General features: G+C 37.6%; 1 protein-coding gene across 1 annotated transcript in view; it reads left to right on the plus strand.

The window, feature by feature from the left end:
- The window catches only part of MMP20 (matrix metallopeptidase 20), a 58,024-nt gene extending 43,973 nt beyond the window's left edge, over positions 1–14,051 (plus strand). Inside the window, exons 9-10 of the mRNA NM_174391.3 lie at positions 12,167–12,270; positions 13,294–14,051. Of these exons, the coding sequence (NP_776816.2) occupies positions 12,167–12,270; positions 13,294–13,394 (205 nt within the window). The 3' untranslated portion in view covers positions 13,395–14,051. The remainder of the gene's footprint in view (positions 1–12,166; positions 12,271–13,293) is intronic.
- Positions 14,052–15,120: the final 1,069 nt, after the last annotated feature.

Here is a 15,120-nt window from a genome sequence, read left to right on the forward strand (position 1 = left end):
TTTACCAAACCCATGTCCATTGAGTCAATGATGCCATCAAACCATCTCATCCTCTGTCATCCCCTTCTCTTCCTGCCCTCAATCTTTCCGAGCATCACCGTCTTTTCAAATGAGTCAGCTCTTCCCATCAGGTGGCCAAAGTATTGGAGTTTCAGCTTCAACATCAGTCCTTCCTTCCAATGAACACCCAGGACTGGTCTTCCTTTAGGATGGACTAGTTGGATCTCCTTACAGTCCAAGGGACTCTCAAGAGTCTTCTCCAACACCACAGTTCAAAAGTATCAATTCTTTGGTGCTCAGCTTTCTTTATATTACAACTCTCACATCCATACATGACTACTGGAAAAACCATAGCCTTGACTAGATGGACGTTTGTTGACAAAGTAATGTCTCTGCTTTTGAATATGCTATCTAGGTTGGTCATAACTTTCCTTCCAAGGAGTAAGCGTCTTTTAATTTCATGGCTGCAGTCACCATCTGCAGTGCTTTTGAAGCCCCCCAAAAATAAAGTCTGACACTGTTTCCACTGTTTCCCATCTATTTCCCATGAAGTGATGGGACCAGATACCATGATCTTCGTTTTCTGAATGTTGAGCTTTAAGCCAACTTTTTCACTCTCCTCTTTCACTTTCATCAAGAGGCTTTTTAGTTCCTCTTCACTTTCTGCCATAAGGGTGGTGTCATCTGCATATCTGAGGTTATTGATATTTCTCCCAGCAATCTTGATTCCAGCTTGTGCTTCTTCCAGCCCAACGTTTCTCATGACGTACTCTTCATATAAGTTAAATAAGCAGGGTGACAATATAAAGCTTTGACGTACTCCTTTTCCTATTTGGAACCAGTCTGTTGTTCCATGTTCAGTTCTAACTGTTGCTTCCTGACCTGCATACAGGTTTCTCAGGAGGCAGGTCAGGTGGTCTGGTGTTCCCATCTCCTTCAGAATTTTCCACAGTCTATTGTGATCCACACAGTCAAAGGCTTTGGCATAGTCAATAAAGCAGAAATAGATGTTTTTTTGGAACTCTCTTGCTTTTTCGATGATCCAGCAGATGTTGGCAATTTGATCTCTGGTTCCTCTGCCTTTTCTAAAACCAGCTTGAACATCTGGAAGTTCACATTTCATGTATTGCTGAAGCCTGGCTTGGAGAACTGTGAGCATTACTTTACTAGCATGTGAGATGAGTGCAATTGTGCAGTAATTTGAGCATTCTTTGGCATTGCCTTTCTTTGGGATTGGAATGAAAACTGACCTTTTCCAGTCCTGTGGCCACTGCTGAGTTTTCCAAATGTGCTGGCATATTGAGTGCAGCACTTTCTCAGCATCATCTTTTAGGACTTGAAATAGCTCAACTGGAATTCCATCACCTCCACTAGCTTTGTTCATAGTGATGCTTCCTAAGGCCCACTTGACTTCACATTCCAGGAGGTCTGACTCTAGGTAAGTGTGAGTGATCACACCATCATGATTATCTGGGTCATGAAGAACTTTTTTGTACAGTTCTTCTGTGTGTTCTTGCCACCTCTTAATATCTTCTGCTTCTGTCAGTGGTTTCTAAAATTTGCGTAAAATGACTTACAAATGTTTAGGTACAAGCCCTTTTCCACTCCTAAATCATTCTTTCTAACAGGTAGACTAGAGGCATGATTGACATTCAGTCATGTCTGACTCTTTGCGACCGCTTGGACTATACAGTCCATGGAATTCTCTGGGCCAGAATACTGGAGTGGGTAGCCTTTCCCTTCTCCAGGGAATCTTCCCAACCCAGGAATCAAACCCAGGCAGATTCTTTACCAGCTGAGCCACAAGGGAACCCCAGGAATACTGGCATGTGTAGCCTGTCCCTTCTCCAGAGGATCTTCCTGACCCAGGAATCCAACCAGGGTCTCCTGCATTGCAGGTGGATTCTTTATCAACTGAGCTATCAGGGAAGCACAAAGTAGGATACAGTCTTCCAGATTCTTTCCTTCCTGGATCCCTCAAGAATGCTGAAACTGGATCTGTTTATTTAAAGATTTTATAGTTAATTAAAATAGGGAAATAAATAATAGTAACAAAAATAAGAAAGATGGGTAGATTTCAAAATCTTGTTTTTTAATCTTTTTTTTTTTAATGCATTACCAAACTACTGCATTCATGCCCGTATTGGTCATGATTACATGTCAAGCTGTGTACTAAGACCTTGACACTCATGACAAGGCACAAAGTTTGCTGTTTAAGAGTGTAGACAGGAATAAGACAGTGTTCATCTCAGCTCTGGCATGTTGGATCATCTTTCTGCTGGATCATTTTTGGATGCAGAAATAGTATCTACTTCACTGAGTTGTGGAAATCAATGAGAAAAATGTGAAATTCCTGTTGTATAGTAAGGACTCAATTCATATTGGGTGTTATCAATGCCCTCAGCAAGTTGTACAGTTGAAAGTAAATGTATAGATAACTAATTAAAAGCAACCCAGATGCCACAAGTGGCCTCATGGAAGACTGCACGGGGTTCAGTGGAGCAAAACTAAAAGGAAATGGCCAATTCTAGCAAAATTGTCAAGAAAGAGTTTTTAGAGGAAGCAATGACTGAGCTTCATTTTGAGAGTTGAGTAGGAGTTTCCCAGACAGGATGGGCAGGGTATCTTCCAGGCAGAGAGAGCAGTTGAAGCAAAGGCACCGATGCATGAAAACAGACTGTGTATAGGAGGAAAACCTCAAGTAGTTCAGTATGATCAGAACATGGGCTGGGATGAGAGATGTGGCCCAAGGGTGGAGATCAGGATGGGCCCGTGCCATTCTAGGAGATCAGTGCTAGAGAAAATAGGGATATCTGTAAAGGTCTTAAACAGGGAAGTAAGTCATTAAGGTTTTTGTTAAATCACTCTGGAAGCAGTGCAGCTGTATTAGAGCGGGAACAAGACTGAAAAGCAGTCAAACCAGTTAAGCCAGAAAGTACTGGGAAACATCTTCAGAGTGCTTAAGGGAAAAATGCTCAACCAAGAATCCTATATTCTGCAAAGCTATCTTTAAAAGATGAAGGCAAAATGAAGACATTCCCAAATAAACAAAAACAGAGAATTTATCACTATCATCTTCCTTACAAAAAGTAGTAAAGAAAATTCTTCAAGCAAGTAAACCCAGACAGTAATTTGAAAATTTGAAAACACATTAAAAAAAAGAACACCAGTAAGTGCAATTATGAAATTATAATAGATAGTATAAATGTATGTTTGCTCTAATTTTTAAATTAACTGTATAAAATCATATATATATATATATATATATATATGTATGTATAATTATATTGTTGGGCCTATAACATATAGAAAGATTTGTTTCTTTCTGAAGAAAGCAGAGCATGGTAAGTTAAAATATGTACATGGTATGCTTTATAGCAACTACTAAGAAAATAACTCTATTAAGTGAAGTGAAAAAATAACAAAAGAAATTTAAATGGTGCATTAGAAATTTGTAACTAATGCAAAAGAAAGCATAAGGAGGGAAAAAGAACTAAAAAAGATGTGGGGTATGTAGAAAACAGAAGTATATAAATCCAGTTATATTAGTAATATTAAATGTGAATAGATTAAGCAATTTAATCAAATTACAAAGGGCTGTCATACTGGATTAAAAAGCAAGATGCCACTGTGTACTCAAAGATACAAATGGACTGAAAGTTAAAAGGATGGGGAAAAAAACAAAAACCATGGCCATAAGAAAGCCAAGGTAGCTATGATATCAGGCAACAAGAAGTATCAAAACAATACTCTTAAAATAAAAGTATTACTAGGAATAGACAGGGACAATTTATAGTGAAAGAAAGATTACTCTACCAAAAATATAAGAACCTAACAGTAGGGCCTCAAAATGCATGAAGCAAAGAAACTGACAAAAATGAAGAGAGAAAACAACATGTGAAATGATCATAGTTGGAGACTTCAATTCTTCACTTTCAATAATGGACAGAACAACTGGAAAACAAAATCAATTAGGAAAGGAAGATTTGAACAGCACTATAATAAGCCACCTAGACCTAATAGGTATCTATGGAACACTTCATTCAGTCAAAGAAGACTACAGATTCTACCTAAGTACATGTGGAACATTGTCCAGGATAGATAAAAAGTTAGGCCAGAAGAGAAGCCTCAATAAATTTAAAATCATTGAAATCATACAAAATATCTCTTCTGATTACAATGGAATTGAGCTAGAAACAAATACCTGGAAGAAAACTGGAAAATTTACAAATAAATAGAAATGATATATCACACTCTTCAACAACCAATGGGATGAAGAAGATATCACAAGAGAAATTAGAAAAGACTTTAAGATGAATGAATATTAAAGCACAACCTATGTTGATGCAGTTAAAGCAGTGCTCAAAGGGAAACTTCTAGCTGTAAGTATCCATATGAAAACAAAGAAAAAATTCAAATCAATAACCTTTCCACTTAAGACACTGGAAAAAAGAGCAAATTAATTCTAACAAGCAAGAAAAAGGAAATAATAAAGATAACAGTGAAAATGAAGTAGAGAATAAACAATTTGAGAAAATCAGCAAAGCTAAATGTGTTTCTTTGAAAAGGTAAAAAAAATTTATAAACTTCTCACTAAATTAACCTTGTACAAAAGAGAAAACCAAAATTACTAAAATCAGAAATGAAAGAGTGAACACAACCTTACAGAAATAAAATGGACTATAAAAGAATGAACAATTGTGTGCCAATAAATTAGAAAGTTTAGATGAAATAGACAAATTCCTAGAAAAATACAAAGTGATAAAAAAAAAGTGAGTCACTAAGAAATAGACATTCTGAATAGACCTATAACAAATGAGGAGGTTTAATTCATAGTATAAAAATTATCCACAAAGAAAAACCCAGGCCTACATGTTTCCTGGTGTATTCTATCAAAACATTTAGAGAAGAATTTTTGCCAATTTTTAACAAACTCCTCCAGAAAGTAGAAGAGAAAGTAATACTTCCCAACTCATTGTATGAGGACATTATTGCCCTTATATGAAAACCAGATGAAGGCATCATAGAATAAAACTTCAGACCAATATCTATTATGAATATGGATGCAAAAATCCTCCAAAAATACTACCAAACCAAATCCAGAAACATATAAAAAAGAATTATACACCATGACCAGCTGGGAATTTTTCCCCAAGAATGCAAGATTGGTTTAACATCTGTTCATCTATAATAACATCTATAATTGATTAATTATATCAATTAATATAATACACTTTATCAATAGAGTTAAAAATTAAAAACCATAAGATCACCTCAATAGATGTAGAAAAAGCATTTGACAAAATCACACACTGTTGCATTATAAAAAAAACATTCAACAAACAAGGAATAGAAACTTTTTCACTCTGATAGAAGGCGTCTATGAATACCCACAGCTGATATCATTCTCAGTGTTGAAAGATCGGATGCTTTCCCTCTAAAATCAGGAACAAGACAAAAATTTTTATTCTTACCACTTCTATTTGACATTTTACTGGAGGCTGTAGTCAGGGCAATTAAGCAAGAATGAATGATATTTAAAAAAGAATGATAACAGAAGATGGGAAAGAAAGTAAAACTATTTGTATTTGTATGTCATATAATCTTTTACATAGAAAAGCCTAAGGAATCTCAAAAGAAAAAAACCTGTTAGAACTAATAAATGAGTCCACAAATTTGTAGATACGTTCAATATGAAAAAATCTAATGTATTTCTAGATACTTCAATGAACAATGCAAAAATGAATTAAGAAAGCAATTCCATAGCATCAAGAAGAAAAATACACTTAGGAATAAATTTTAACAGAATAAATGGGAAACTTGTAATCTGAAAACTGCAAAACACTGTCAGAAGAAATTAAACAAGATCTAAATGAAAAGATACCTTATGTTCATGGCTCAGAGCCCTAATGGCAGTGCTCCCCCAACAGATCTATAGACTCTACACAGTCCCTACCAGAATACCACTGGTTTCTTCTTGGAAATTGAGAAGCTGATCTTAAAATCTATTTGGAAAATCAAAAAACTCAGAATAGCCAAAATACTTTGAAAAAGAGAGACAAAGCTGGATAATTCAGACTTCCTAATCTCAAAATTTATCAGAAAGCAGAATTAATCAAGACAATGTGATACTAATAATGAAAACAGACATATAGACAAATGGAATAAAATTGACAGTCCATATATCTATGTTCAGTTGCTTTTTGACAAGGATGCTAAGGCCATTCAATAGGGAAAGAATAAAATTAAGAAGTAAAGCAAAATTAAAAGAATGAACAGAAATTCCAGTTTGTACTTATGTAGTTTGACATGCTGGTAAGATCAAAGAATGGAAATGTCTGGAAGGGAGTTGGACATACAGGTCTTGAATTTAGAGAATTCAGGCTGGATATAAATTTGCATTTCATCAATCAGGTAGTAATTGAGATCATCGGTACTTTTCAACATTATTACTAATTCTTTGTTCCAGAATTTTCTCATAGCCACTTTCCTCATGGGGGTGCACATCATCTAGGATGGTGCATAGCCGGTTCTTACTCTTCTCCCTTCTCTTCATTCCTGACCATTTACCCCACTCCCTCTCTAGTTTAGACCACAAAGATCCCTTCCTCCATGAGAACCATGTGATTCCTGGCTAGAAGTGGCTTAACTTCAAAGGGGATTCCACTAGAAATTCCATTAGATTTCACTAGAAAGGTCTCCTTGAAGAAACTTCCTGAAACATGTACCATAAATACATGTGTGCATGCTAAGTTGCTTCAGTCGTGTCCAACTCTTTGCAACCCTATGGACTGTAGCCCACCAGGCTCCTCTGTCTGTGAAATTCTCCAGGCAAGAATACTGGAGTGGGTTGCCATGCCCTCCTCCAGGGGATCTTCCCAATCCAGGGATGGAACCCAAGTCTCTTATGTCTGCTGCATTGTTAGGTGAGTTCTTTACCATTAGCCCCACCTGGGAAGACAGTATCTTACATACTTAACAGTAAATTCCTGCGTCTGCCATCCTTTCTCACATTTTCTTTAAGCATTGTTTAGCATACTGAACTCCCGATCCAGTAGTTCAAAGAAGACAGAATGCTGTTAAATTTTGCATTGACACAAGTTAGAAATCATCACAATGAAAACGCTAGAAATTTCTAACAAATCTAAGTTCTCGGTCAAAAGTTAAACAATTCGCAGGTACTTTACCAAAATACTCCCTAAATCCTTAGATTACAAACGTGGAGAGTAAGATAATATATATGAAAAAGCATATCAGATATCTACAGCCCTACAATATTGCAGTTAAACAATATTGCTAGTAAAGTTTAAGTTTCAGTAATGATTTGTTTAATTTCTATACTCATTGATCAGTGTTAAATGATGAAACAAATACTCTCAAAGGAAATAAACATAGTTACTGGTCAATCGTTTTTAGCTGGTATTTGGATTTCACAAACAAGACCTTAGTGGTGAGAAAATGTGTGCAATGCTTTTACCTGGTATCTAGTATGCAGGTGGTGCTAGTGGTAAAGAATCCACCTGCCAAAGCAGGCAGATGTAAAAGACGTGGAATCAATCCCTGGATTGCGAAGATTCCCTGGAGGAGGAAACGGCAGCCCACTCCAGTATTGTTGCCTGGAGAATCCCATGGACAGAGGAGCCTGGCAGGCTACAGTCTATAGGGTCGCACAGAGGTGGACACAACTGAAGCAGCTTAGCACATACACAGTATATAGTATATTTACAACAAATACTTCCTTAGTATTCAAATATTGATGGTTTACTATGTGTTAGAACTCAAACTATTTTCTTTTTTTTCCTCTCATTTTCCCATCTGCCTCCTCAACCATCTTGAGAAGTAGATATTGTTATCTTCATTTCACAGTTAAAAACATTGCATCTAATAGATCAAGTGATTAAGTCAAGGCCACACAGTTAAAAGTAGTCCATCCAAGGCTACATTTTATGCTCTCTGAGTCCAGATCCAGAAGTCCTTTCCATCTACCATGTGTAGTAACTTTTCATTCTCTTCACCATCCATTTATTTACTGTCAATAACCATGCCCATAATTCTCATCCGTCATATAATTTTACTTTCTTTAATCCTCAGTAAAATCCTCAGTATACTATTAACAGTAGACCTTCTAACCTCATTTTTGCTGAGGTCTCTGGACTACCTCCAATATTTTCAAGTCCTCCTTTCTTCTTTTTTTCTCAACTTTGCCTACTACTGCAAAATGTTATCCCAATGAAGTGTGTTTAAAAAATTAGGTAAACACTAAACTCTTTGATGACTCAGGATCCCAGACAAAATCACACATTCACTCAATTTCATACTAGCCAACCAGTTAATGGCTCCTGGGACCAAGTGAAGTGAAAGTCACTTAGTCGTGTCCAACTCTTTGTGACTCCATGGATTATACAGTCCATGAAATTCTCCAGGCCAGAATACTGGAGTGGATAGCCTTTCCCTTCTCCAGGGGATCTTCCCAACCCAGGGATCGAACCCAGGTCTCCCACATTGCAGGCAGATTCTTTACTGGCTGAGCCACAGGGGAAGCCCTCTTAGGGCCAAAATAAACATCAAATAATTTGGGCCAGCCCTTGATTTCTACACATGCCAGGCACGTTTCTGTGTGCATAGGTGCCTGTGTGGTGTCTGTGTGTGTGTGTGTGATTTCTCTCATCCTCATGGCCACTATATTCCAGATAAAGAAACCAGGGCTCAGAACACTTTCTCCTGATCGCAGAGCCAGCACAGAACAGTCAGAACTCAAACCCTGATGTGCCATCGACTGTGCTCTCTGCTCTATAACAGAAACCCTCAAAGTGAAAATGAAAGTCACTCAGTCATGTCTGACTCTTTGCAACCCCTATACGGTCCATGGAATTCTCCAGGCCAGAATACTGGAGTGGGTAGCTGTTCCCTCCTCCAGGGGATCTTCCCAACCCAGGTATCAAACCCAGGTCTCCTGCATTGCAGGCAGATTCTTTACCACTTGAGCCACAAGGGAAGCCCAAGAACACTGGAGTGGGTAGCCTATCCTTTCTCCAGGGAATCTTCCCAACCCAGGAATCCAACTGGGGTCTCCTGCATTGCAGGTGGATTCCTTACCAACTGAGCTACCAGGGAAGTGAAATCCTCAAACACCTGTCCAAAAACCAAGGCATAGATCATCACAAAGTTTTCATTAGTCCACAGAAAAATTAAAATAGCACAATAAAGACATAGGAGGATGTAATCTGGGTCAGTATTATTGGCAAGAACCATCTTTTCTTCTGAGGTTATGTTCTTTCTGCCTTTTTTAGTATTAAAGTTTCTTTTTTTATGAAATGATGATGAAAATAGGTGATAATTATTATTTTGATGGTTAATGGTAATGTTCTTATTTGGTAAAATAAGAAGTAGTTTAACCCTATGTTAACTGCATAAGGCCATCTACACAGTGTCTATGTAAGAGGTCCAAATGAAATATATATGTTATCAGCTAATCTTAAAATGTGGGCTTCCCTAATCGCTCTGGCCCTGGATAGTAAAGAATCCACCTGCATTTCAGGGTTCAGTCCTTGAGTCAGGAAGATCCCCTGGAGAAGGAAATGGTTACCCACTCCAACATCCAAGGACCACATGATTTATGTGTCAGACTGATACTTTGACATAGATTTTATTGATACTCTTTAAAAAGATACTCTTTGAAAAGCAGTTCTAGAGTAAGGGGCAAGAGGGCAGAGACACAGTTGGCAGAAAGGGAGAGGAACTATTAAATACCTAAGCAGTAGAAGGGATAAAAAAAAGAAAAATGATTTCATAGGTTTGCCAAAATTTTTGCCTATGTTTTTATAAATGTAATTGAAAATTAAAATTCTCAGCTGGATATTGCTTATCCAAAATTTCTGCTGAAATTATATTTACATATAACATTATTAACTCCATTATCTTCTGAACAGATAGATATATAAGATTTTAGATGTCACCTCTGCCCTTAGCAAACTAAGCACACACATTAAAAGAAAGAAAAATCACTTTTTCAAATCTACTGGATTTTTCTATTTTTTTGTTGTTGAATTAATAGTCATCATTTTCTTGAAAACTTATTCCATATTATTTAAATGGTTTTTCTATTCTCAAGAAAAGATCTTCACTCTCTCCTTTCATACTTTCCAGATGTCTCAGTATGAGCAGATATCAATTTGTAATAGATTTCCCTACAGATATTCTTTGGCCAGTCATTTGTTTGGAACTGAGAACACATTTTGCTGTAAAATGATGTAAATGGTGATGAAGTTCTTAAAATCCCTCATAAATGTTTAATGCACACAAAGGTAAGGCATAGCTCTAATTATAATAGCTCACCCCCTAATCCTTTATTCAGGACAGATGAAAGAGGAGGAGGATATGAAAGGCATTTCACTGTTTTTCCCTGAGCTTAGGGATCGACATTAAACAAAGAATTCAAAATGTCACATTACCTGGTATCCCCCACCACAACTCTCTGTATGTCTACAGACATGCCAACACCTTTTGGTCACTTTGTTCTTCCTGTTTCATCCCTCGCCCCAAATATTTTAAGCATTAGAATTACCCTCCTCATTACCTCCAGTCATAGCATCCGTTTCCTCAATTCAACTGTTTCAGGGAAGTGAGAGAAGGGAACCTAGTAAGCACTGGTTAATATGTAAACAACCACACTCCCAATTTAAACCAGGGACTCTAGATTTCAAACACTGGAACAAAGCGAACAAGAGAAATCCAAGCCCTGGCGAGGCAACATGCCCAGCTGTCCTTTTCCTCCACTCGTTCCCTCACTACAGTCCTGACACCTTGCAGCTCTTCTGATAGCGTAGACATGCCCTGTCCCCACTCCCTACTAGCATTTCTGATGACAAACCGTGGCAATGGTTTCCATCTTTATTTGTATAACTCACATAGCTCGGGTTTCCCCTCGGCCCGCTGGAAGGTTCTAATGACTGTCCTGGAAAGGGAGTTTGGACTTCCAGGAGTTAACTTCCACTTCTCTCCTCAACACCCAGCAAAGCATCTCAACCACAAGTCAGTTTCAACCTGAATACTTCCTTCCCAGGGTTTGATCCGCTCAGTATCAGGAGCACTGTCCCCTGCCTGTGTAGTCATAGCCATGTGAGAGGCACATTTCAGGAGAAGGCGGTTATTTTTCTGCTGCTGCAGGAAACTCCCAGTGGCCCAGGCACCGGGAGAAACTGTTTGACCTTCTGGTGGGAAATGAGTAGGGTGTCCACCTAGGGAATGTCCCCACTGGGAGCTCCATGCTAATGAAGAAGGGACTTTTCTCACACTTTAAATGAAGTCTTCTTGAAGGGAAGAGAGCCTGCTCTGCCTACATGAGCTCATCCAAGTCATACTGGTTCATATGAGTCACAATCTCTTTACAAGGGATAATTTAGAGTTACTAAAGAGATGTATTAATCAGTCTTCAGAGTTATCATTGCATGGTAGTTGTGAATTCAGAAAAATAAACCTAATCTACTTTTTGATTAGTTGTATAATCTTTCTAGGAAACAATTAGAATGTTTTAAAAGCAGAATATCTGTTATTCCAGACTTTCTCACTTCTTGTCTTTATCTACTGATCATTCACACATTTGTTTCTTTATTTATTCATTCATCGTGCGTCATTTGTTCAATCCCTTCTCTACGGAGCACAAAGCTCCTTACTGGCACTTCTGATGACAAACCATGGCAATGGTTAATGAAAGCCTCTGTGAAGGGCTTTCAACTGTTTGGTGAGCCAGGAAATTCATACATGGAGGGTAAGAGAGAAATTACAATAGTAAAAAAAGCACTAAAAATAAGTGTAGATTTTCCATTGAAAAGCAGTAATTTTTTATTATAGAAATATGATCTTATAATTCCAAACAATATAACTAAGTCTAACCAACATATCTGGCAATTTGCTAAAGAAAATGTTTAGAGCAAATGACTCCCAAACTAGTGGCCACAGAATCTCTGCAACCTGGGAAAGTAATGGCAGAATGAGTGTGAGAGAGAGAGAAATAGAGAGAGAGAGAGACACAGCAAACAGAGAAGCAGAGGAGATCTGAAGTAAATCATAAGTCAACCCTGGCTAAATACACCCGACTAGCATGATGTCCTCTACATTCAATGAATACCTCATGTTTATATTATTTATGAAATAATATTCCTTACAGTTACGATGAAAGAAAAAGGAAAATGGAAAAAGACTATCCAAAGAGTACTGAAGAAGAATTTTCAGGAGTCAATGGCCAAATAGATGCAGCCGTAGAATTAAATGGTGAGTGTTTCCATGGAACACTTTCTTTGTAGAAATTGTAACAATTTCTGGGCTTTGCTTTAACATAACTGAAAATGGATTTCCGAATGGGAGTCCTTGGTTCTTATTTTTTGGGGCCCTGAGTCCCTTATAAATTTAACCAGATTAACCACCAGAAAAAGTATAAAAAGTCTGCCATTATGGGTCTCTGTTTACAAATGGAAAATTTTTAAAGTGTAGCTTCAGTCCATTAGCCAGTTACATCATAAAGGCCATCCAGTCAAAATTACCTTTTTCATCTTTAAAATGTACATATTCTCAACCCTCCCATTGAGAATAAATGCCTTTCCCCATTCTATCACCCAACTTCTGAAATTTGACACATAGCTGTGAAAGTTGAATTGAACTGGGTTGAAGTTTAACTGAATCTTTGAATCAGTCAGTCAACACATTCTTCTTGAATGTTTAGCACAGAGCTGGACACTGTTGAGAAATGCAAAGGCAACTTCAGATATGGTCTCTGCCCTCATGGAATGGTTACTCTCTTTGGGAAATGCCCCTCCATCCAATGCAGATGAAATTACTAGAAATCAAGTATAATTTAGTACTGAATTGTTGTGGTCATCTTCCCAATAATTGCAAGAGGTGATCTGAGAAAGAAAAGATCTTTTGATCTTTTGATGCCTGTTTTCAGGCATCAGTTGGTATAGATTTCGTGATGGGACTTTGGCTGGGTTTTAAAGAACAGCTAGATTTTTGACTCGGGAAAGAAAAAGTCGGGGGTGGTTTTCCCGGATGGGAGCAGCCTGAGAAGCATAGAGCGCCCCTGGCGTGGCAGAGAGAATGATGAGAGATGACTAGCAAGTTAAGGGTGTCGGATTCCTGGGCTCAGAGAGAGCTGTGCTGAGGGTTAGCCAACTGCCCCTGGCACATTTCCTGTTTCTCTTTGGTGCCCCCTCAAGAAAGTTACAACTGCAAGGCCATCCCATTTATAAATTTTCAAGCCCTTTTCAGTGACCATAATTTCATCTTTGTCTCTTTTAGGCTACATTTACTTCTTTTCGGGACCCAAAGCATACAAATATGATACAGAGAAGGAAGATGTGGTTAGTGTGCTGAAATCTAGTTCCTGGATTGGTTGCTAAATAGCAAAGTCTAGTCTTTCCTAAAGAATGAAGATGACTGAGAGCTGGATCTGAGGACTGGATCTTAAGGACTAAATCGGAACTCAGGTTACATATTCTTCCCATGGCCTTCACTTCTAAGGGTAATTTCGAATTCATTGAAAATAATTATGCTTCTAAATAGTTTCTCAGTTTTGGATTCAGAATTTTAAACCAAATGGGAAATTATTATACGGTCAGCTTCACACAAAATCAGAATCAACATAGTGCAACTCTTCAATTGGATACCCATCATTTTTTTTCCTCACTGATACACTGAGGCAAATTGATCAGTTTGTGGATTTTCTGACGTGTATTATTATTCTTTTAATAGGAAATAGCATTACCACACAAATTACATTAATTCTATACAAGCCTTTTTGGTCTTAACATTTGTTATGATGAATATAAATGTATCCGTCTTTAACCATATCACAGACTACACACTGTATAAGTTTTGTTTCTCATTGTTTGTGTGTTTGTTTGTTTGTTTAACTCTATGTGTGCTCACTGGTCTTTGAAGTAGGTTATAATGGGCAAATCTACTCACATGGATTCTCATACTAGGTAAGAGATGGGCGTTTTGCAACAACAAGAAAATTTTTAACAAAAGCCAATAAAATTGTTGTATAAGATCAATCCAGTATTTCTCTTTAGTTAATGGTTACTAGCTTCTATCACACTTTGATAGCAAATTCTGTGTACTTTATAGAAAACTCAAACCTTGAGATAGTATCGTGAATATTCAGACTTAGAAGAAATAATAGTAATTCACTCTTTTTCCTCCTTCCTGAAGATAAAATGCCCTCAATGAAACTGTCTTTAACCCTTCTAAGAGGGCCTCTTCTGACTAGCTTTTCATTTGGGGAAGTTTGTCTTTTGCTTTAGTTTTTCTTATTTCAAGCTAACATTTTTTTCTACCTAGTCATTAGTACAGATAAAATAAATACAGCTGTCATTCTTATTTTTTTATCTTACATTTTAGTAGTTCTACTTTGAAACATTGATAAATTAAATTGAAGATGATTCAAAGAAATGGAAAGATATCCCATATTCTTAAATTGGAAGGATTAATATTATTAAAATGGCCTTACTACCCAACACAGACTATAGATTTAATGCAATCCCTGTCAAATTACCCATGACATTTTTCACAAAACTAGAACAAATAATCTTAAATTTATACAGAACCACGAAAGACCCAGAATTGCCAAAGCAATCCTGAGGAAAAAGAATAAAGCTAGAGGCATAACCCTCCTAGACTTCAGAAAATACTACAAAGCCACAGTAATCAAAACAGCAGGGTACTGGCACAAAGACAGAAGTATGAATCAATGGAACAGAATAGAAAGTCTAGATATAAACCCACGTACCTACAGTCAATTAGTCTTTGTGGAGATAAGAATATACAATGGAGAAAAGGAAGTCTCTTCAGCAAGTAGTGTTGGGAAAGCTGGACAACTACATATAAATCAATGATGTTAGAACACTTCCTCACACCCTACAGGATTCCCTAACAGCTCAGTTGGTAAAGAATCCGCCTGCAATGCGGGAGACCCCAGTTGGATTCCTGGGTTGGGAAGATCCCCTGGAGAAGGGATAGGCTACCTACTCCAGTATTCTTGGGCTTCCCTTGTGGCTCAGCTGGTAAAGAATCCACCTGCAATGTGGGAGACCTGGGTTCAATCCCTGGGTTGGGAAGATCCCC

The sequence above is a fragment of the Bos taurus genome, chromosome 15 (assembly GCF_002263795.3).
Source record: "Bos taurus isolate L1 Dominette 01449 registration number 42190680 breed Hereford chromosome 15, ARS-UCD2.0, whole genome shotgun sequence".
In the NCBI taxonomy this organism is placed as follows: domain Eukaryota; kingdom Metazoa; phylum Chordata; class Mammalia; order Artiodactyla; family Bovidae; genus Bos; species Bos taurus.